The 24,631-nt window shown below is 40.4% G+C and overlaps 1 protein-coding gene across 6 annotated transcripts in view; it reads right to left on the reverse strand.

Annotated features, from left to right (window-relative positions):
* Nucleotides 1-24,631, reverse strand: part of NIPBL (NIPBL cohesin loading factor) — a 289,804-nt gene that overhangs the window by 141,292 nt on the left and 123,881 nt on the right. For all 6 annotated transcript variants that reach the window (XM_054031741.1, XM_054031737.1, XM_054031736.1 and 3 more), the window contains exons 5-8: nucleotides 12,680-12,779; nucleotides 9,050-9,201; nucleotides 5,519-5,679; nucleotides 2,398-2,491 (exon numbers count right to left, since the gene is read on the reverse strand). In XM_054031741.1, the coding sequence (XP_053887716.1) occupies nucleotides 2,398-2,491; nucleotides 5,519-5,679; nucleotides 9,050-9,201; nucleotides 12,680-12,779 (507 nt within the window). The remainder of the gene's footprint in view (nucleotides 1-2,397; nucleotides 2,492-5,518; nucleotides 5,680-9,049; nucleotides 9,202-12,679; nucleotides 12,780-24,631) is intronic.

Genomic DNA, 24,631 nt, shown 5'->3' on the forward strand with positions numbered 1-24,631 from the left:
AATGAAGGGATGGAGCTGGATGAGTAGTCCTACTTGGGGAATGATCCACTACACACTTCTCATGATTGTCCCAAAATTTGGCTTTAAAAGAAGATGTGGTAACAGGAACCATAGGAATACTAAGCCATTGTTCTGTTTGCATGATTGTAGACACAGAACCTAAATTGAAGGCAGAAGAAGCATGCCCAAGCCTTGGAACCTTATAGACAAATCAGAGCTGTCTTTGGTATTTGTAAGAAGAGAGGTGCAGCCAAACATCCCAGAGTAAGAGTATTTTTTAATCTATTAAAAAAGGCAGGCAAACTCAATCAAGACAGCAGATATAACTTGCGTCATTTCTTGCCGGAGTTTTCCCCAGTCTAAAGCATTACCTTTTCCCTATTCAAATTCTGTGTCAGCCAGATAGCGCCTATAATAATTAAACACTGAGGGATAACACTCTTCAACTCTAATTAAATACACAAAGTCTCAGGGTATCTACATTTTCAAATCATAGAAGCTCAATATCTACAATATCTTCCCTAACACCCTCACATGTTGAACCAGAGGATTGAGAACCTGGAAACCCTATGGTACCTTGCATGTGATCTCTCGGATAAGCAAAAGTCTAATGCAACCCTTTAGTCCTCCACGGAGGAAACCATTTTCTTTCAATACCAACTTCTTCTCTCTCTTCTGTTATTTGCAGGCTTGTCAACAATATTTTCATGGGTAAACATCAAAGACAGCTAAGAGATCTAAAGTAATCGGCATGGACACTAGATGTTCATTCATCACCAAGAGGAAACTGGTCAATGTAACTACGCTGTCTCCCTACCACACCCAGGCCTAAAAATAGACGGTCAAGCATTAAATGGTCTGAGGACTCAAGTATTATTAGAACTATTTCAGTAAGATTAAGTACTGAGTAAACCATCTCAGTAAGAGATGCTGGCATTTTGGCCTACATCAATAACTCAATACCTCCCTTCTGGACTTCAGTAAACAAGAGGTGGGTAGATCCAATATAAAGATTATAGCCCAAAATGCCTCCAATATTTCCAGAACCGTAGTAATTCACACCAACTGGTCCACCACTTCTATGCTTCTGTCACAACCAGTCCAAGTCCAAGCAATCTTGAAAAATTTTCAAGTTGGGTGACAACTGTGTTTGAGGTGAGGTAGTCTGGATCCACCAAAATGTTTATTAACTGAAACACCTATACTGATCAAGGCTTTGTGGAGGCTATAATGGCAGCAACTAAACTATTATTTTGCCACCTACACAATAAATTCTTTACTCCAACCTGCCAGACTTCAATCACAACTTTTCCCACCAGGTGTTGCACCCATCTTCTTTCCAGCTTCATCTGTCATAGGATATCTATATAACACAATGAACTGTGAAAATCATTTTAGCAATCCTCTGCCTCCCTTCTCTACCCCTATCCTTTGGTTCTCTTACCAATCTCAGTTCTCTCTTGCTCTCTCACTGAGCCATATAGCAAACATTTTATTTTATTATCTTCCAGTGGAATGGCAGAAAAAAGTATTTTTGCCCCTTTTTATTATTGTGGTATTGAGTTATTAAGTATATGCATAGCTTTGGATCCTCTGCCATACACCAGAACTGTGTACTCCATTCCATTCACCGAGTCACAGTCAATTACTGTTATAAAATGGTAAGGAGGCACTCAGGGGAAACAAACAAACAAACAAACAAACAAACAAACAAACAAACAAACAAACAAACAAACAAACAAACAAACAAACAAACAAACAAACAAACAAACAAACAAACAAACAAACAAACAAACACACACACACACACACACACTCTAGAGCTTGGTATAAAGAACTACTTTTAGTTTTTTTTAAATTATCTTACTAAACTGCCCTCCTACTTTTCCTATCCAGGTAATATATTTAGGCCACATCCACAGTAGATATTAAATGGTGTTAACTGACCTGTTTTTAAATTTCTTACATTACCACAATGTCTTTCATCGCAATTAATGCAATAACTTTTATGTTACGATACTTTCATAAATATAAAGAAATTAATAACTCAGAGATGTGTTTGAACCATGTTAGCATAGAACAATGGAAATTGTTCTTCTAATACAGTTTAATCCTCAACATGTACAGGGTTTACGATCTTGCTATCCTCCACAGTAGTCTGTTTTAAAATATAGTGAGTCAAATTTTGGTCCTTCTCAGGCTTCCAGTTAACAGGGGACCAAAATAAAATTGTAATTAAAAATATCATTATGTGTATGTAACTTTTGCAGTTTTATCTGAACATAAAATGCTAGTTAGATCAAACTATGTAGCTTATAAATTCAATTGTCTTTTATCATTGGGAAACAAACTCATACATATATATACACATATAACCTGTTTTAGCTACAAGAGTACCTTTAGGTGTTCCATCGCTTCCAGCTGGCGAGCACACTGACTGTGGTGACCGCAAAGAAAACGATGCAGCATTCCTTATTGAAGACTCACCATCCTAAAAACAGTGATAATGTGTATTATAAATTTATTTTCTAAAAAAAAGTCTAATCAGGATAAATACTGGGAATGAGGTCACAAGACAACTACTAGCACATTTAAGACTCTTTGAAATTTAGACCCTTTTCATCATACTTTACGTATATTTTAGAATGAAATCAGAGTCCAAGTGAGAACTTGCAAACAGCACATGCAGAAAATAAATATGAATTAGTGAAAATATGTTTTAGCTATAAGCACCACTTTATTTAGTTTGTCATGAAGAATTATACATATTTAGAAGATCTCTGATATTAGCACTCATGCCAATGAGCTAATAAATACCAGCCTGAACTCCCTTTGCTACCAACTGAAAAAAAAAAAAGAGAACTCTCCATAAGGAGAATTTTCAATTTAAGATCATAATCTTTTGGGCCCGAGCAGTCAAGTTGATTCAGTGGGAGCACTTTTGTGGGTCGTGTCCTTCACTGAGGCAGCAGATGCACCTCAAGTGGCCATCGCTCATTGGAAAGGCTTCCTGACAAGAGAGACACCTCTTGAATCCTGGAGATCCCGGCATACTTCCAAGAGGGAGAGGTCCCAGTTAAGAAGGATGGGAAAATGGGAAGTGTCACAAAACGGGGAGGGAAGAGAACAAAAAGTTTGGGTTTTTTTAAGGGAGAAAAACAAATGGAAACAGCTAAATACTAAGGCAAACTAGGGAGAGTGTGAATAACGTAGCTGAAGTCGAAGTACCTTAGTTCGAAATACAAGGTACTTACCGCGGGTCCACACGCGGCAGGCAGGCTCCCCCGTCGACTGCGCGTACTCCTCTCGCAGAGCAGGAGTACCGGCGTCGACAGCGAGCACTTCCGGGATCGATTTATCGCGTCTAGACAAGACGCAATAAATCGATCCCAGAAGATCGATTGCTTACCGTCGAACCAGGAGGTAAGTATAGACATACCCTAAGGAAGGGGACTCTGCTAGCAGATTCCATCCCAAACCAAAAGTGGTTGAGAAGGAACTGAGGGTCCGTGGACCACACAGCACTATATATAGAGGCCCCTCACAGCGCAAGATGGGGAGGAGTGAATGTGCAGCCCAATGGGCAACTGCTACTAAAGATCTCCCATCCCAGGCGCAGGAGGAGGACCTGCCACACCTACAGTGGCGCACCCATAGGGACACTATTGGAAGAAGTAGTATTTATTTGCATTCTAAAACTCAAAAACAGTTGAATTTTGCTCAAATTAAAAAAAAACATTCAGAGAGACGTTTAAGTATAGAAAATTTCAGCTCTAAAGCAGAATGTTTCAGAAACTTGTACGTGTGTGAAAGCAGGAAATTACAATAAAAACTTCTCTGCAATACTCACAATACTGGATGCAATTAGGTGTCTGCTTTAATTGAAGTGATGCTGTCAAGTTGTTTTTTTTTAATTCCTTAACTCTTATCTTAAAATATTAAAATGTAAAAGGATTTTAAAAACTGAATGTACTTTACTTTTTGTTTACCTTCTGCAGTCAAATTGAACAATGACACTAGACCAGTTATGTTTAATTTGTTCCAGCTTCTCATGTATTAGGATATCACTTCAATCTTTGTGCTGCATATACTGTGTGGCAACTTTTAAAAAAGGGGGGGGGGAGAACCTCTCTCTTGGAATAATTATTTTTAAATGTCATTGAAAGATTTCTACCAGTTCTTAAGTTTTGCAAAAAAAGCTTCTTTTAACAAACGGATGATTGCTTTGACAGTGTACCTTTAAAATAAGAATTAACTGTGGGAAACATGTATATTTGATGCCAGAAGAAGCTTCCCACTTTAGTGAAGTTGTATCACTGAAGCAGAGACTACCTGGATTTTCAGGATGCTGCTTTTATATTACAAAGGTAATACTACTGAATTCACACTGTAGTTATGGATTTTCCATTAACTGTTCATTGCTTGTTAGGTGAACACACAATCATTTGGAAATGGCTAAATGATTGTGTGCTTGATTTCAATACACAAAAATGATGCAGTTGATTCACTCTTGGTTTTGCTGAGTTAACTGTGCTCAGGGTTTTAAGGACCCAGGTGTTATCACACTTGATATAGTTCTCTGTGAGAAAGTGTAACATGCTTGTATAGTGTGTGTTATGTTTCCCTCCCACTCTACTGGCTAGTTCATATAGATAACTGTCTACTACTGCTGCAAGCTAATGTAGTGACTACTTTGTTAGAGGCTTGACTTGATGCTGAATATCCCAAGTTCAAGACCCTCTCACAACCTGTAGTAGGCATTATTACAACAGCATTGCTCAAAGAATTCTTAGTGGTTCTTATATATCATGCTTGTAAAGAATTACCTCAACAAGATGCATACACAGGCTGAGAAGATGTTGGCAGGATGAGGAGCTCATTAAGTGGAATATTCATCACCAATTTAGTAAAGAATCTGGGGTGAGTTCACAGCACCACTCTCTTTTTTAAAGTCTATTAAACTGTGTATCAGTTATTAGAGCATGAATTTCACCTCCCTTTATATGAACTGAAGTCACAGATGCATGGAAATTTATTTTTCTGGCAAGACATTTGAGCTCACAGGTATTGAGTAAAAATAAAAAGTCAAAAGAAACTTTCGTCAGGTTTGATAGGATCATATCACTAACAACAGACACTTTTAAAATAGGATGTTTCAAATCTGTCATGAAACCAACATAGGCTGTTATCCTGTCCACATCAATACAGTATCTGAGCAACTAAAACAAGGCAAAATTGCCTCTTAAAATAAGCTAATATGTAGCGACAATTTTCCCTTTTCTTCAATGCAAAATAAATGTTGCAAAAGTGGTTTCAAGCAAAACAGTGGTCATTTAAAATAAATTTGAAAACTAAGACCTACACAAACAGAAATTGAAAAATTAATGAAATAGATTACTCCTTTTCAAATGTCAACAACAACCCAGCAAAATATTTGGTTTTTAGACCAGTCACACAATTCAAATATTTGTCAAACATTTCCTTTCATATAGAAAATTTGTTGGGGTGTGTAACATACATCACTACTTAGTCTGTGCACCATCTGTAGGTAGTCTTCATTTGAGCCATGTCTAGAATTATCAGCATGGTGATTAGCTGAATTGCCAGACAACTGACTTGAAACTTTATTTTCATGTATGTTCCTCATCCCACCTGAGACAATGGGACTGGATACTGAAGCTGAAATAAGGGGAAAAAAAACAATTATAAACATATTTAATATTAAAATGTTTTTTAAGTCCAGTTATTGATAATACACATAAGCGATAGAACAACAACAGGTTTGGCAATCAATTGAATTTACCAGCACTGCTTCAGCAACAAGTAGTTACAAGAATTATGAACTAATATTTACCAGGGATTTATAATATTGTACCAGTCTGACCAATTCTATTTACTCAGTGAAATATACTTGTATAATATACAAGATTCTTTAATAAGTTAGACTTGCATTTAGTTACAGTGGAGAAGTTAGAGGCGTAAATAAAGGGTGAACACGTGGATCAAGCCAGGAAACACTGCAAATAGCTGTAGACACATTTGTTAATGACAAATGTTCCACTGGAAAGGAAAAAGGAAAGTTTAGAAAAATTCCTTGCCTGAGGGTCAAAGATTTTATCGTCACAAGATCAGACAAAAAAGCTCAAGCTATGTCTCAAAAGAAAATGTGAAGAACCACAACAACAGGCAGGGAAAACAGTAGGCCTATATTAACAGATATGTACCAAATTCAGACTTCTTCATCAAGTCAATGTAACTCACGGCAAATTTTGGCTGTAGCATCAAATGCATGGAAAAACAGTAATAAAAATTAAAATGGAGAAAGATCCAGAGCATTTTAAAATTTAGACTGCAAATTCTAAATTATTCTAGGGAAATTTATATTTTTGGCCAGTTTTTTGGGTGTTTTGGCATAGAATTTGTTCTTGGTCATGTTTTTTTACAAGCTTATATCTTTTTAGTTACCACAATTATGAAAATAATATATTACCACAAAGATTAGAAATACTGAACACACATTAAAAGTTCCTTCTCCAATTACCTCACTGTAAGATGGGCATATGTAGGGAATACATTTCTGCTTTCCCCACAAATTCCTTGCAAAGCATTTTTCCACAGGGGTTGCGACAAAGTCTTCATTCTTCTCTTTTGTAGGTAGCAGAATAATATTCTATTCTCCATACCAAGGATGGAACAGAAGCTAATGTTTGGTTTAAGTTTTATATACCTTAGGACCAGTGCTTAATTTGTTATGAAAGAATGCTGGGGCTCAAGCAATTTTTTTACATTCATAACTGATGCAGCAAGCCCAGAGATGCTGGGGCTATGAACTGCTAAGCCTAGAGGTGCCGGGGCTGGGCCTGACACAAATTAAGCACTACTTAGGACTTCCCCTTTCATGATACCATAGGGTACACAGTCTATCTCCTGAGACACTATTTACTCTAGAACCTTACTAAACATGAAGCTCCAGAGTGTACAAACTGAAAACACCTGCAGGTTACTTTTATTGCTTGCTGCGGTTGCGAGGATGGCTAAAAAGCCTCTCCTCTGAAAATGTATGTTAGCCAGGTGTAAGGTTTTGGAACACACTATTAAATATTTTTTGTTGCAGGGATGGCAAGTCATTTCTACACGCAATGGATTTGGCAGCCACTTTTGCCACAGTAAAATCATGGAGAATACTGTGACCCTAAGTGTAAGTAGACATAGGCTTGAATCAAACTAGTAGTGTTCCCCAAGGGTCAGTCCTAGGACCAATCCTATTCAACTTATTCATAAATCATCTGGAGAAACGGGTAAAAAGTGAAGTGGCAAAATTTGCAGATGACACTAATCTGCTCAAGATAGTTAAAACCAAAGCAGACTATGAAGAACTTCAAAAAAGATCTCACAAAACTAAGTGATTGGGCAACAAAATGGCAAATGAAATTTAATGTGGATAAATGTAAAGTAATGCACATTGGAAAAAATAACCCCAACTATACATACAATATGATGGGGGCTAATTTAGCTACACCTAATCAGGAAAGAGATCTTGGAGTCATCCTGGATAGTTCTCTGAAGACGTGCTTGCAGTGTGCAGCGGCAGTCAAAAAAGCAAACAGGATGTTAGGAATCATTCAAAAAGGGATAGAGAATAAGACAGAGAATATCATATTGCCCTTATATAAATCCATGGTATGTCCACATCTTGAATACTGCATATAGATGTGGTCTTATCACAAAAAAGATATACTGGCATTGGAAAAGGTTCAGAGAAAGGCAACTAAAATGATTATGGGTTTGGAATGGGTCCCATATGAGAAGAGATTAAAGAGGTTAGGACTTTTCAGCTTGGAAAAGAGGAAACTAAGGGGGGATATGATAGAGATATAAAATCATGAGTGGGGTGGAGAAAGCGAATAAGGAAAAGTTGTTTACTTGTTCCCATAATATAAGAACTAGGGGCCACCAAATGAAATCGATGGGCAGCACATTTAAAACAAATAAAAGGAAGTTGTTCTTCACACAGCGCACAGTCAACCTGTGGAACTCCTTGCCTGAGGAGGTTGTGAAGACTAGGACTATAACAGGGTTTAAAAGAGAACTAGATAAATTCATGGAGGCTAAGTCCATTAATGGCTATTAGCCAGGATGGGTAAGGAATGGTGTCCCTAGCCTCTGTTTGTCAGAGGGTGAAATGGATGGCAGGAGAGAGATCACTTGATCATTACCAGTTAGGTTCACTCCCTCTGGGACACCTGGCATTGGTCACTGTCAGTAGACAGGATACTGGGCTGGATGGAACTTTGGTCTGACCCAGTATGGCCGTTCTTATGTAAACCCATCCCAAATGTTAATGGTCAGAGGGAAGCAAGGAGTTTGGAATCCAGATCAAGATCCAGATTTTGTACTGGCCCCTATTACTACCAACACCCTAAAGAAAAGACAAAATACAACATCTTTGAACTTTGAGAGGGTTCAAACTCTGTTTTGTGGCTTGGCCTGGACCAAACTCAAATCTTCTAAGTTACTGTTACAGCCTAACAACTGTTCATTCCCTGAAGTTATACAGGGGGAAAAAAATCTTCACATTAAGTTTTCATCACTACCCTTAGTACATGAAATAGCGATATATGATATACATAATATGAAATACAGAACTATCCTACATTTTCACCGAGTAACTAAGCCTTAAGAACAATTTGTTTAGAGAAAATGCAAGTTATGCTGATAAAAAGGGCTTAAAATGTTTGAAAACTATTTAACAACAATAATTTCAGTTCTGCAAGGTTTTTTGGTATTGCTGTATTCTATTTTTCTCCCAAACTGGGATAAAATGCCAGCTGATTTTTTTAAAAGGCAGTTAGCAAATTTTGCAGCCTATTGCACACTTTAGACAAATTCCTGCCTAACTTATTCACACACAGATCCTGCTAACCTAATGTAATTTTGCACCTGAACAGTGAGCAGGGTCTGGCCCTTTGAAAGGAATTACAAACTGTGAAATATCCATGCAAAGTTAAAGTTATCTTGAGTTCTGAGAATAGAATGATGATCTAATTACCTTGTTGCATCTGAGGGTGTGGTGTATAACTTGGAGGATGTGAATATGGCATGTATCCTGCAGGGCTTTGAGGAGCATATGGACTAGGCACTGGGCTGTTCTGTTGTGCCATAAATCTGTTACCAGAGCTTGTCTGTGGTGGCACAAACCGGCTAAAAACAAAACCCAAGTACAAGTTAGGAAATCCAGTGTAGGCATCGTATTTCTTACACTTATTTTACAAAATTTTATAAGGCCTGCCATGTAATCCAGTGGAATCAAGAAACAGCTATTAAGAGTAACATTTCTCACAAAAGTGTTTGCACCTTCTCTGATTCAATTATTTCTTAAGAGCTACATTTGCATTAAGCAAAACTAACGGGAGAAAAAACATCCATTCATAAGAACTATACCTAGAAAAAGTAAATAGCTGTTTAACGTTCTTACCAGGTATTACAGAAAAATAAAATTTACAGTTTCCAAGCTTACTCATAGCTTACTAAAAACCGGAATGAAAATCAAAACCAAATAATTTTTCACGTGATGACTAGCTTGATTAACATTATCAATGAATCCATATATTCCTAGATCTCATGGCATCTGGATCATTGCTTTGGCAATTCATTTTCAAACAGTTCAGTTTTCTAAAATATATTGGAGTCAGTTATATAGTTTGTGAAGACTTGTTTGATTTCTATAGTTCTGCTACAAAATGCGTTATAGAGCCCAAGGAGCAAATTCCAGCACTTTGCACAAATTTGTGACAAAGTTCAGCAAACTAAACTGAAAATTAATTATTTTTTTTAAATTAAAAGTAACATGACATAGTGCTTATGTTTGACAATGCACTAGAAATTATCCTTTGAACATTCCCTGACTTAACATTTTAGCCTCAAACGAAAGAAAACAGTAGACAAAATATGGGGCTTTATCTGCTTGAGAAAACAAACAGGAATTCTTCTTCTGGATACAGTTTTAAAGAAATGACAGTACAGCATGCCTTCTAATGGAATATCAAGCAGAAGTATTCATGAAAATGAGCTAAGATATATGTCCCCCTCTTCCTCTCCTTTTCCTATCTACAGGCAGACTACAATGAACGGACTTTTTGACCAGGCATTCTGGTCAAAAACCGGACGCTTGGCAACCGTATTTGAGCCTCTAGAAACCAAAGACCTTGCTTTATTCTAAAAGATCACACTCTTGTTCCATAAAAAGAAGAACAGGAGTACTTGTGGCACCTTAGAGACTAACAAATTTATTAGAGCATAAGCTTTCGTGGACTACAGCCCACTTCTTCGGATGCATCTCTAGGGGACTTAAATAACATGATTGAGTGTTCTATACCACTGAAAACTACCCGAGGCTGGGCAGAAGTCACTATCTTGACTGTGTAGTCAAAGGAAACCAAAATAGCAGCCAAGTGGACTTTGGGATGGGGAAGGAGGAGGCTATTCTCATTATGAGCACATGCAACTCCCATTAAAATTAACAGGAGTTCAGTGTGGGCATTGAAAGGTAAAACGATCATTGAGAGGGCATTCTGATTTGTAATAGTTTAATTTAGCAGGTCGCCGATAAATATATAATACTGTAAATTAACAACTGGACATTCCAATAAGATTTCATAGAACTTTGTTTCTCTGTCAAGACTATACTGCTAATATAAAGGAGAGTAACAAAAAGGACCTGATCCAAAGCCCACTGAATTCAATAAACCTTGGATCAGCCCTATAAAGAGGACATAAATAAAGCAAAAGAGAAAAAGTGATTCAGGCAGTATACATCCTCTTTATAGGGCTAATCCAAGATTTATTGAATTCAATGGGCTTTGGATCAGGTCCTCTTTGTTTGGGTAATACTCCCCTATATTTTAGCAGCAAGTCTGCAACAGACTTGCCATAACCAAAAAACTATCAACTTTCAACCCTGGAAATCACTCTTGGGTAATGCAAGAAAAGGAGTAACTATGGAACAGGGAATTTGCTTTGAAAATTATTTTTGATATTGTGATTGTACACTACAGTAAATTTAGAATATTTTCCTTGAAGCTTTATGTTTTAAGTAGTCCAGTTTGTGACCCTTCCCCCCACCCCTGAAATATTGTTGATGTCTGATTTTACAACAGCAACTATCAATTACTTGTTATAAACTTAATGAGATCTTAGGAGATGTAATGTATAACAGAGATTTTTGAATGGAACAAATACAAAGCAATTGCTTGAAATAAAACTGAAGTTAAGACAAAGATTGAAACAGGTAAACAGGGAAACAGAAAGTACATTTTACAAGAACTTTTTTTTTCTTCTCAGTACTTTCACTTCTGAAATTTGCCACTGTTCTCTCTCAATCTTTGTGAAGAGGTTGCTTTATTTTTATTTTTGAGAATTTGCCGTGCGCAGCCCAAAACAAACACACACACAGAAAGGGACTTTATAAGGTTGTTACAAGGTGTTTTGTTTGTTAAATTGTAGACAACGCTATATGTGGTTTTATATTAAAAATATTAAACATACCCCATCACTGACTCAGAATTGTAGAAAAAAAATTTAAATCTTAAAAGAAGATTTATTACAATGTAGTCTTCTCGAGGAATAAAACCAGTAAAGAAAACAAGCATTTTGCAAAACCAAAATATTATCAGAGAGATGGGGTTTGGAGGGAGGGGAGTTGGGTGGGGTTTTTTTTGCAATACATAAAATCTAGAAAACTCTCCTCAACACCACTCCAAAAAACAAAGGTGTATCTTGAAGGGCGGAACAATTTTATTTGCCAAGTTACATTAAAGTATATAAATGCATTATGTAATGTGCCAAATAAAAGAGTTCTAAAGCTTAACAAAGCAAACTCTGTTTGTTAGTTGTAAACCAAGGGTGTCCAGCATACAATACAGCCACATGCTGAACCCTTTACCATCCAGCCCCATTCAAAATTAACAGACTGCAGCTGCCTTTCTTGATACAGCTCAGAGGAGCTGGTGTAGGCAGAGTTGAGAAAGAAGCTTATGTCTGACTGGCCATAAGTACCTGAACCCATCCTCTTCTCAGCAGTCCTTTGTACAGCTGCTCTCACAATGCCCCACAGTACAGATTTAAATAAGAAGTCCTTCCTGTCCCTTTTACTTCAGTTCTGCTGCTGCTGCCAAATCTGCAGAGGTGGGTCCCTTATCCCTCCCCCACTTCTGTCCCAGTCCCTCCTGCCATCACTGCCAACCTCCCATTATAGAAGTGTGGGAGAGAAGCCTCCAGAGGAGGATTCCCAAATTGAGGCAGAAGGTATAGAAAATTGGTAAGGGGGTGATACAGGAATGCACGGAGAGATGAATTAATTAACAAAGGACAGGAGGTTTCATAAATGCATTTACCCTCTTAAAAGTCTGCATTTAAATGCCATATTTAACAGTGCTAGCTAAAGAGGAAGAACAGGAGTACTTGTGGCACCTTAGAGACTAACAAATTTATTAGAGCATAAGCTTTCGTGGACCACAGCCCACTTCTTCGGATGCTAAAGAGGCTCACTCTGTGGCTGGACAAGAATACTGTGTTTGCCTCCTGACAGTGAAATTTTAATTCCGACCCACAGACTCAGAACAAATTTGACCACCAGTGCAGAATAGGTTTGACCCCTCCCCAAGTGTAGACACTATATTACCTGGAAGGGCTATGTGAGATAGTGGTTTGTTGATAATTGGAAGATGCAGGACTACCATGCATGGAATTCTGAGAAAGTTTGTACTGCGGCATCATCATTCCTGTTTAAAAAAAAAAAAAAAAAAATCAATGTTACCATATGTATACGTTGTACATTTTCAACTCTTAGGTTTTTCTTGAGGAACTACTTTTTATAGGAATTTAAAGGGTACACCCACCACATTAATATCCTGTACTTACAATTAAATTAGAAAATACATTTATACACTCAGCTCCATCTAACATGTATATTTCATATTTATGATGTATATAATCTAATACATACATTTATTAGTATATAAAATTCACTTAAGAAGCAGATCTATATCAGGAATGCATTTCAAAGGTAGTTTCTTATATTTATTAATTTTTTCCCATCTCTCCTATTCCTGTAGGCAAATACAGACAATGTAACTCTCTGTATTTTATAATAGGGACCTGGATTACACACCACAGTTGAGTCAAACAGTAAAATAATTAATCTGTAATTAAACAATACTTCTTACAATAGCAAGAAAAACACTTCTAAGCTATTAAATTGGGTGGGAGGATTGGGTTGATATGACGGGTCTAAAGCCAAATTAAAAAGAAATTATTGTTCTCCAACAGTATTTCCCAAATGACAGCACAGATAAATATGGTTTTACAGCAATACCCATGAAAATGAACTACTAATAAACCAGTGGCCTGTAACACACATCCATACACAATATTGTTTTTTTCCCAGTACATTTCTAAGGGGTTTTGTGCTTTCCAATAAGCATCATACAATCAAACAAGAAACATTTTTTAAAGAACGAGTCAAATACTGCATACAGCAGTAATTAAAAAAACCATGAACAAGAATAAATTGCAATAGTCCCCAGGGAAAAAAACACTATCCACAAAGGAATCAATTCCAAAATACAGTAAAAGCTGTTTTATCTGACATGTTGGAAGAATGGGAGGTGCTGGAAATGAAAAATGCTAGTTAACTAAGAAGGTCCTGGATTGAGATCCACATCTCTTGGGAAAGACCACCACTGCTTCTAGGTCCCTATCTTGTTAACGACATACGAGTCTTTGACCTTGAGGTGAATAGGTCTAAGCTCAGCAATCTGAAGACTTGGGTGACCCAATGACTCTCACACTCAGGAACTATTCACCCTGGATCTCCCTCCATCCTGCTAAGCCAGGCCATTATAATACGCACCATCTGATATGTAGGGTCCAAAGTATATGCTGGCTTCCTTGTGAAGAGTTCAAAAGTTAGTTCCCTCTTGTCTGTTCACATATCCCATTGTTGTAGCCTTGCCCGTCATGACTAGTACAGACACGTTCTGCAGGTCTATCTAGATAGATAGGTCCATCAATGGCTATTAGCCAGGATGGGCAAGGATGCAAAACTATGCTCTGAAGCTCTGTGTGCCAGAAGCAGGGAATGGGCGACAGGGGATTGGCAACTTGATGATTACCTGTTCTGTTCATTCCCTTTGAAGCACCTGGCATTGGCCACTGTCGGAAGACAGGATACTGGGTTGGATGGACAATTGATCTGAACCAGTATGGCCATTGTTATGTTCTTAGAAATAAAGTATGATGGCCCTAATTGCTTTAAGTTCCACCACTTTATATGTTTTTGCTGTCCATTGGGTCCGTGTGTCCTGTGTTATCTGACCCTTTAAAAACAAGTCCCAAAACTGAGCAAGCTTGAAATTGGTTGTTACTGCCATTCAACCAAACTACAACATTAGGTGGCCTGAAATGAACCTATGGAATGGGTCCACCAGTGAAACAACTGGAGCATAGAGAGTGGAACCTCTCCCTTATATCTAAAGTTGGACAAAACTGAAGACTCAGGAAGCAGGATTCTTTGTACTGACTTCACATGGAAACATTGCCATTGAAGAGTTTCCACTCACAATATTAGTATGCTCTTGAGTTGCATTCGGGCTCTTACTGATGCCACGGGTGCAACTGACAGCTGTTGAATTAGGTCCAGAATATTTTCTTGTTTCTCATTGGAAAGGAGAACCTTGTCTTTGGGTTACTATTGTATTATGTCCAGAATTACTCACAGGTGTTACTGCCAGATCATACTTCTCCATGTTCGCCACAAACTCATGCTCCTCTAGGAAGATACAATTGATTTTGTGACTTTTATGCCCCTTAAGAAGGGTTCTGATTAGACGGTGATGCCATTTGCAAGAGACAGTCAAAATTCTCTCATCCAGTGTTCATATTATGGTGGGGGAGGAAGGGGAGTAATCAGATAACACTGTCACGCCTAGTTTTTACAAGTTAGTTTTCTCTGTGCATAAGCACTTTTTTTTTTTTTTTTTTTTTTTTTTTTTTTTTTGAAGAAATGTTGTATTTTTACCATCTTTTAGGGGAGCTGTTGCGGGTAGCAGGGTAGTTTGCTCTCTCTGCTTTAATCTCGCTAGAGAGAATTCTTGGAGTAGAGTTGCTGCCTGGGAATAGGGCATTGGTATTTTGGCTAAGATTCCTGAAAGAGGTGATTCCCTGCTTGCTGTTTGACCATCTCTGTTTAGGGACTGGTACATGTATTGTAAATAAAACCAGTTATACTAAGACAATTTCTAGACTCTGCATCACTGATTTCTCCTCTAATGGGAAACTGACTTGGAAAGGCCATTAATTCTGCTACTGTTCAGCAGTAGGGGGTACAGGTGTCTGAAGCCAGACAGAGTTTCTAATGAGAAACTATGAGTTGTTATTCCTGTTGCACTGAGATGAACATGTAGTGGAGGAACTCAAAGAAATCAGAGCTGCCCAAGAGTCAATAAATTCCCTTATGGGACCAACTTCTGTTGGTGAGAGAGAGAAGCTTTTGAGCCTACACAGTGGTCAGGTCATGACCTGAGCTCTCTGTAAGCTCAAAAACTTGTCTCTCTCATCAACAGAAGTTGATCCAATAAAAGATATTACCTCACCCACCTTGTGTCTCTAATTTCCTGGGACCAGCACGGATACAACACTACATACAATAAATCTTTCCGTCCAGCAATTATATTAAGAACTGAGGAAGGACCTAAAACAGGGCCTGGAGGCCTGGCAAGATTACCAGTCTGAATCACGATTTCTCCTGCCATAGTAATGAACCTGCAAGGCCCAGAAATCTGCTACTGCTCAGCACAGGTCCTACACTGCTATGGCTATGCTGAGGTTCCCTCCAGTTTTGACACTGGAGCAAACTTAACTGATGTTCAAACTGGTTTGTATTTTTTGGTAAGTTTATCCAATGTAGACAAGACACATGAAAGACATTCAGGTGATCTCTTTGCAACTCAATTCCTTGCATCCACCACTAGCCTATCTACTTTCAACTAATGTGGGGAGTGAATGGGCAGCCCTGTGAAGTTGCACCCTGCAAAAGAAGCGAAAAGGAGACAGAGATGTGAGAGCTGTGCTAACTATAAAAGCCACATTTATGAATTTCAGAAGATGCACTTCCGGTAAGAGTTACAAGTACTTCAGGGGGAAGAAGGACCAGGATACCTATTTACTTTCCCAGTAAAAAGAGAGTTCTAGAACTCAGCTGCCTTGTCTTTTTTTTTGAATGCATCTATGCTAGAAAAATTAACAGGCATATTACAGTAGTAGCCCATAATGGTACAACTGCCACTCTGCAATTTTAACTGAACAAGTTTAATGATATAGTGGAAAATTCTATCTATATCAGTGCTATATCAATACAACTGCATCACTGATGGCAATAACTGAAGTAAAGGTACAAATATTTCTTGTATAGATAAATCCTGTTCTCACTCCTCCCTCTTCTCTTATTCAGCAGGGAAGAGAGTTGATAATCCTCTTGGAATGCAGCAGTTATTACCTACCTGGTAGGTGTGAAGTTCTGCATTCCAAGCAGATTAACAGTTTAACTAGCTGAGAGTTGGAGTGAAAGTCTCTCTAATTGCACTGAAAAAGTTTGAGAAATGTATATCATTTTACTATAGAGGCATTTTCACTATATCCAGTAATATGGGATGAAAAATCCTTGACTCCCACTAAGCTTGTGTAATTGGGCTTTATGTGGTTGTATTGTAAAAGTGCTGGTGGAGGTGACAAACTGCATTGTCCAGCTGAGGGGTACATGGACTGCAGTTCACTGTTCCTCCTTCATTCAGGGGGAGAGAAGGGGGGAGAAGAGGAGGGAGTAGAGGGCACAGGGATGCAGGAGGGGGGATGGGTGTCAGTGATAGGAACCCCCAAAAGTGACCATTCAGACCATACGAATATCAGGAAGACAACTATAGCATGAAAGGCCTTTCACAGGCCACCATTTATGCAGTTTTCATTCTATACATTATTATTATTTTATTATTAAACAAAAGAGTTGGCAAGTCAAATATTAAACCTATAGTAAGCAAACAGAAAACTGACACGGTATACATTTTTGAGTAGAGAATGATTATTTTAGAATTTACAAGTAAATCCATTCGTTTATGAGTTAATTGAAAACTGAATTTGTAATTTCTTTGACCTGAATGACTTATTACAGAACACACAGACTTGTCAACCTTCGAATATAAATTAATAAATTTTGAAATTAGGTTGAATTAAAACTAAACTAATGACTTTTTCAATCCAATGTTATGATCATAAAGGCTACAATAACCAAGTAGAGCTCAGATAACTCTTTGCCACTGTGACAGAGAAAGTTCAATCAATTACTATCCTTCCTCTATAGGAATTATGAATGCAACAATTGTATTGGGTGTAATGAATCCAAAGGAGTCTGAACATGTGAGAGTTCTCACTGGTAGATTACCTGGCCCACCTGTCACTGCTCTTTAAAGGTTCTCTTGCCACATGTTTGGGCATGTGTACTTGAAAGGCTATGGCATTGAGGCCTCTACATCAATGTGCGTGAGTCAGCACTGCTGTGGAAACAGAGGGAGGAATGCCCTCTGTTAAAGCACAGAGACAGTGCTACTAGGGGACTGACTTTCCCCCATCTCTCTACATATTGCTAGTCACACTCACACAACCTCCTAAAGTAATAAGTCAATTGCAAATTAACAGCCAGATTCAGTTAGCTTCTACAGCTCTGGTAATCCAAGGCAGCTATAAACCCAACTTTAATTGGCTAATACTCTCTGGTTACTTTGCACTGAACTGGTATGCGAGTAAATCTCCCCTTAATATTAAAATAAAAAAAAAAATAAGGTTGAGACTATGCATCTTTAAAATATTATGAAGATCATCTGGTAGCATTCCCTTTGAGTTTCTTGTTTAGTGTTTGTGTATGAGTTTTTATTTAAAAAAAAAAAGTTACCCACCTTTTTCATTAACTGTTGTTCTTTGAGATGTGTTGCTCATGTCCATTCCATTCTAGGTGTGCGCGCACCCACGTGCGTGGTTGTCAAAGATTTTTGCCTTAGTGGCATCCATAGCGCCAGCTGTGATGCCGCCTTGAGTGCCGCCGGCCCTACGCCTTCCCAGTTCCTTCTTGCTGACAACTCCAACAGGGGGGCAGGAGGGCAGGTAATCGATTGGACATGAGCAACACAGCTCACAGAACAACAGTTATGAAAAAGATGGGTAACCGTTTTTTCTTCTTAGAGTTCATGCTTAAGTTGATTACATTCTAAGTGACTCACAAGCAGTATCAATGGAGGCGGGCTCGTGGTTCACGGTCTTGCAACTTGCAGCACTGCTCTGCAAAGCCAGAGTCATCTCAAGCTTGCTGGGTCAGGAAATAATGAGATGCGAACATGTGGACAGACAACCAGGTAGCGGCCCTACAGATCTCTTGGATTGGTACCTGTGCCAGGAAGACCACTGACGACGCTTGTGCCCTAGTCGAGTGTGCTTTCACAATTGCCGGCCGAGGCACTTTCGCCAGCTCATAGCAGTAGCGGATGCAGGCTATGATCCGGGACGAAATCCTCTGAGCAGATACTGGGCGACCCTTCATTCTGTCTGCCACCACAACGAACTGTGTTGACTTACGGAATGGCGTTGTTCTATCTATGTAGAAGGCCAGCCTGACGTCCAGGGTGTGTAGCCTGTGCTCCTCATCTGACGCACAAGGCTTTGGAAAGACGACGGGCAAGTATGTGTCCTGGGAAACGACCTTGGGCAGAAACGCTGGGTGCAGTTGCAGCTGGACCCTTATCCCTGTAGGAGACCACACAGGGTAGCTCCGAAGTAAGCCCCCTGATCTCGGACTCCCTACAGGCTGATGTTATCGCGACGACAGCACAAGATTCAAGTCCCGGGGGGGGGTGGGGGGGGGGGGGGAGGAGATATCCCAGATGTGGGAGTAGAGATGCTCCAGACCTTTCTAAAACCATGTTGTCATGTTGTGAGTGAAGATCGACCTGCCTTGGAATGGAGGATGGAAAGCCAAGACAGTGGCCAAATGGACCTTGATAGATGACAGGGACAACCCTTGCAGTCTGAGTGCAACAGATAATCCAGGATCTCCCGCAGCAGGGCCTGCTCAACCAGAATATGCCATTCTGAGGCCCAACATGTGAATCTATTCCATTTGGCCAGGTAAATCGCTCTGGTGGAGGGTTTCCTGCTACCCAGCAAGACCGGCTGGACATGGGCCGAGCATGCCTGTTTATCTGCGCTTAACCATGCAATAGCCAAGCTGTCAAGTGCAGCACCACAAGATTTGGATGCAAAAAGCTGCCGTGGTTCTGTGACAGCAGATCCAGCAGGAGGGCAGCTGCAGTGGGGCGGCTACCGAAAGGCTCAGCAATGCGCCAAACCAGTGCTGGCTATTATAATTTTCACCCTGTTTTGCCAGTGGCGCTGGTGGGAAAGCATACATCGATGACCACGGAATGAGAAAAGCATCTGACAGGGAGCGCCCATCCATTCCTCATATTGAACAAAACACGCATTTTCTGTTCTGCCTGGACATGAACAGGTCCACCCAGGGAGTCCCCATCTCTGGAAGATTATACTGACCACCTCCGGATGGAGCGGCCACCCAAGGCAAGAGGAAAAAGTCCTGCTGAGGTGATCCGCCAGAAGGTTCCTGGTTCCAGGCAGGTGCAAGGCTATCAGATGAATGGCATGCCGCACACAAAAATCCCAAAGGCGGCGAGCTTCTTGACGAAAGGCCTAAGACCTGGCACCTCCCTGACTGTCGATATAACACATCACATCACATCACGACAGTTTTGTCCCTCAAGACCTGCAACCACCTTGCCCGTCAGGTGGGGCAAGAATGCCTGGCAGGCCAGGCAAATTGCTCTGAGCTCCCTGATGTTGATATGGAGGTCCAGATTGTCCCACAATCAGCGGTCCTGGGTGCTCAGCTCGCCCAGGTGGGCTCCCCAGCCCAGGTCCAAAGCACTGGAGACCAGGGTCCACGACAGTGATGGGGTCATAATAGGGACTCCCTCCATCACCAACTCAGTGTCCAACCACCAATCCAGGGATGACCCGATGTGGTCCGGCACCATGACTATCCAGTCTAGGTCATGCCTGTTGGGAATGTAGACCAACGCCAGCCACGCTTGCTCCATCTCCAGCCCCTGCAGAGCATGGCTGACCACATATGTACACACAGCCATATGGCCCAACAGCTGCAGGCAGGCCTGAGCTGTGGTGAGTGGGTGGTTCTTTACATGGGAGATCAGGTCCGACATGGCCTGAAAGCGTAATTCACATGGAGTCGAGAACTGCCCCAATGAAGCCAGGAGCTGCGCCTCATAACCACCACTGATGTGACCATCCTAGCTGCCGAGTCCAGTGTCCCACGCCATTTGGAAGGAGCACCTAGACGCCACGGTGCCGTTGGCCACTAGGGTGTAGAATTCACGGGCCAAACTCTGAGGAAGGGACTCTGAACTTATGGAGGGAGTCCCATAAATTAAAATTCTATTTGCCGAAGAGGGCCTCATGGTTCGCCACCCGGAAGTGCAGGCTGGCAGTGGAATAAATTTTTCTCCCCAAAAGGTCCAATCTTTTGGCCTCTATTTTTGGGAGTTGAGCTGGTGTGCCCCTGCTTGTCTTTTTCTTTGGCCAGAGTGTCGGCCAGAGTGTCAACCAGTGAGTCTGGATATGGGTGGATATATCTGACCCCGCACTGCCCTGAGGGGTCTTAGCAGTTGGCGTGCCCTATAGGGCACCTTTGAAGTTTCCTGCGGTGCGGGTGGAAGCCTCTGGCTCTCTCAGCGCCAGGGAAGCTTGGGAAAGCATCGATGCCATCAGGAGTTTGAGTCCCCTGCTGCTCTCAGGAGTTAGTGGCAGATCCTTTAAGGGGCTAAAGCCCCATCTGGGGAGGCACGTACACGTGGGTCCTTTGCCTGATGTGCGATGGCCCTTCTTGCCCGGTGCTGGGGACTGTGCTTTGTTTTCTTTTTGGGTACCATCCATGGGAAGTGGTGCCGGGCAGAGCCCAGTGCCAGGGGTGTGCTGCGCACCAAGGCCGAGATATTATTTACAAATACGACCCTTGTCCTTCATATGTGATTCCCCCAAGCACTTGAGGCAGCTGCTGTGGGGGTCACTTACAGGCATAGGCCTGTTATAGTCCGCGCACGGCTTAAGCCCCAGAGACTGGGGCATGTCCCTTCTGGGGCGAAGTGGGACTAACTTCTAACTACACTTAACAACCACTTAACAACCACTATATACAAACTATTTACAAGGCCCTAAGGCTTGAAGTTAGAGGAAATGAAACCGCTAGCCCTTGCTATGCAAGGAAAGGCACTCTGACCAACTACCATAGGCGGTAAGAAGGAACAGGGAGGGTGTAGGGCCGGCGTCGCTTGATATACCAACACATGAGCATGGCACTCAAGGGGGCACTACAACTGGCCCTACGGATACCGTTAAGGCAAAAATCTCTGACGACCACACATGGGCACACACACACCTAGAATGGAATCGACATGAGCAAGCATACAAAGAAGAACCAAGGGCATGCAAAGAAAAAGCTATGCTAAAATGGAGATGCTGTTGACAGTATGTTTCAGTAATTATCTCCAAACTATGCATTATAAACCCAGATTTGAGTTAAGGTGAAACTTAAAAAAAATCTTAAAAGAAATCTAAATATTTTAATGTATAGAAATGCACAGTTAAGGAATCAAAAACAACCATAATGCTGCCCTTTACTGACACTATGGGGGATAGAGAAAAATGTGCAAAAAAAATCTAGTGTGAAGTCACAAACACTGAAATGTCAATCAGTTTTATTGTTATTACATTGCATTACTAAAAGATGGAGTTAAATCTTAGATGTACATTTTTATATCTAAAAATATTTGAATTTCGTTTAAGTTTAACTTTAACATTGAGATTCTTGGGTTTGCTATGCTTGGTTTGTGGAGAATCTACTACACCACTCTAAAAAAAAAAAAAAAAAAAATCTTGCAAACCTTTCCTGAACATATAAGCTCACTGAATAGTCAGAATGTAGTAATGGAAAGGAGAATAACTGCTTATTATGAATGTGACATTAGCTATTTAAAATGAGAAGAAATCAACCCTGAGGAACCTTGTTAGTACACACTCTAGAGTTAGACTCAACGAAGGAGTGGCCTCATGAAACTATACAGAATTTTTATCATGGTGTGTTGAAATACTCTACAGTAGAATTTTTCACGTTGCCCTTTGTACAGAAGTTGGACTACAAACAGACTGTTGGTGATGTGATTCAGTTTGTTCATATACCTTGTTAATAGTAGATATCTCTGAAAAACCTATGACATAAACCAGAAGTAATGGAGTATATCGGGGTTCTCAACCTCTCTCTCTCTAAGGCCCCCCTTGACATGCTATAAAAATTCCAGGGTCCAGCAGGGGTAGGGAGAGGAGATTGGGGAGTGGGTGGGGGCGGGGAGAGGTGTGGAGCTGCTCCCGAGACTGCCGTGATCACTTTGGGAGGGGTGGGGGGGAAATACCTCTATGTCCCCAACTCTGCCCATGGACTCAGGGCTTCTGCCCCACAGGGAGCACCAGGGCTCGAGGCTCCGGGCTTCAGCCCCGTGAGGGATGCTGGGGATCTGGGCTTCAGCCGTGGGGCAGAGTTGGGGACATAGAGGTATTGAAAGGGCTTGTGGTCCCCTAGGGGGCAGCGGACCCCCCGGTTGAGAACCGCTGGAGTACATCACCAAAATTTGTTTGCAAAATGGCTCAAGAGCTACAACGAAGGGGTAAACAAATAATCCACATTTGAGCTCAGACAACTGCAGCTACCAAAAGCCTAAATACTTGCTGAATGCCATACAAACTTTGGCAATCCCTAAAAATCTATTTAGCTACATACAGTAGTGATGTTCAGTTGACAGTATCACTTAATATCAGGAAATGCCAACTCCCTTGTGATAAAAGACTAAATCTGTCTACATATTAAATTTCCTTTTTAGAATTATTAAAATCGTAAGTAAAAAGAAATCCCCCAGCCCTAATTTCTAACTTGAACTCTTATTCTTACAACTAATACTGTTTGTAGATTTCAGAGTCTATGGAATGCCACTTGTGCACTTTACTGTATCTATTAGAATCCAACACGTAAGATGGACAGTGCGACACTGGCATACCAGGTGTCAACTCATGCCAAGGCCTCAGGCCTCACTGAACACAGACAAAAACATAACTGGAAACCAGTCTGTCTTAGCTGTGTATTAGTATTGTTAAGATAAATATTAGTGCTGTAAGAATGTCTTTGGTGTTTAGACATTATGATTAGTGTAGGATGCCGCATATACAGATCTCACTTATAACCTCTATCATGCATGGTATAAAGTTATGAGCATTTGCATTGTAAACCTCTGTAATTGTGTAACTCACCAAACAGGAAAAGCAACATTAATTAAGGTGAAGTGCTCATCCTGCACACAAGATGGCCCACTGAAGGCAAATGAGGAACTGTGTAGCATCAAAGGGCTTGTTGACTACATTTCCTCACTCCCTCCAGGAAGAGGAGACCTGCTTGGATTCTGGAGTGAAGGGATAAAAATCCCTGACAAAGAGAAACTGGGATCTTTATACTGTCTGGACTCTGAGGGGCAACGATTAATAAACACAGGCAAGAAATCCTCATGCTGCTTGGCATGGAGCACCCCTGAAGAATGTACAGAGCTGCTTATTTTAGAAGCTTATATTACCTTTTTAAATATAAAACTGTGTCTGTGTATATATATATATATGTTTCCTGTTTTAATCTTGTGAATAACTCATTTCTTTTCTCAGTTAATAAATCTTTAGTTAGTATATTACAGCATTGGCTACAAGCATTGTGTTTGGTTTATGATAGGAGTACAATTGACCTGGAATAAGTGACTGGTGCTTTGGGACTGGGAGTAACCTGAATATTGTTGTCCATCTACCAGTCCAAGTGGCAAGATAGACTGGAATGCCCAAGGGGACGGTCTGTGACTCCATGGTAAGACTGTTATAGTTCTTTAGAAGTTCACATTTTTTATTAGGCTGATGAAATCTAATTATAGAACATACAACAAGTTTGGGGTTTCTGCTCTGCTTTTTGACAGTCTTCCCTGAGGCTGCCACTCATAGGCATGAGCCATTCCAGACAGTGTGATGTACAGTATGCTAGTTTATTCAGTGAAGACCCAGTTTTCTGGGGGCACCTGCTGCCCTAACATATTGTACTAAAACACATGTTTTTGTCCCACTTTCAATATAATTGTTTAACTGCCTGACTGGCATTCTTCCATCAGCTGGCTTCACCAATCTTATATTAATAACTCAAGTTTCTACCACCTCTGGAGATTTGAAAAGGCATAAAGAGGAGAATGACACTCAATGAGAGTTGGGTGTCTAACTCCACTTGTGCCTTGTCAATTTCTCTACTGAATTGTCTGTGCAAAAGAGTGTAATATTCTAGCTTATAAACCTTTCTCCATCATAAAGGAAAAGCCCTAGCTGATCTTGTCCCAACTCTCATTAGTAACTTCATCAGAGAGTTCAGAGAGTT

This window comes from Malaclemys terrapin, chromosome 6 (genome assembly GCF_027887155.1).
Source record: "Malaclemys terrapin pileata isolate rMalTer1 chromosome 6, rMalTer1.hap1, whole genome shotgun sequence".
NCBI classification, from domain to species: Eukaryota; Metazoa; Chordata; order Testudines; family Emydidae; genus Malaclemys; species Malaclemys terrapin.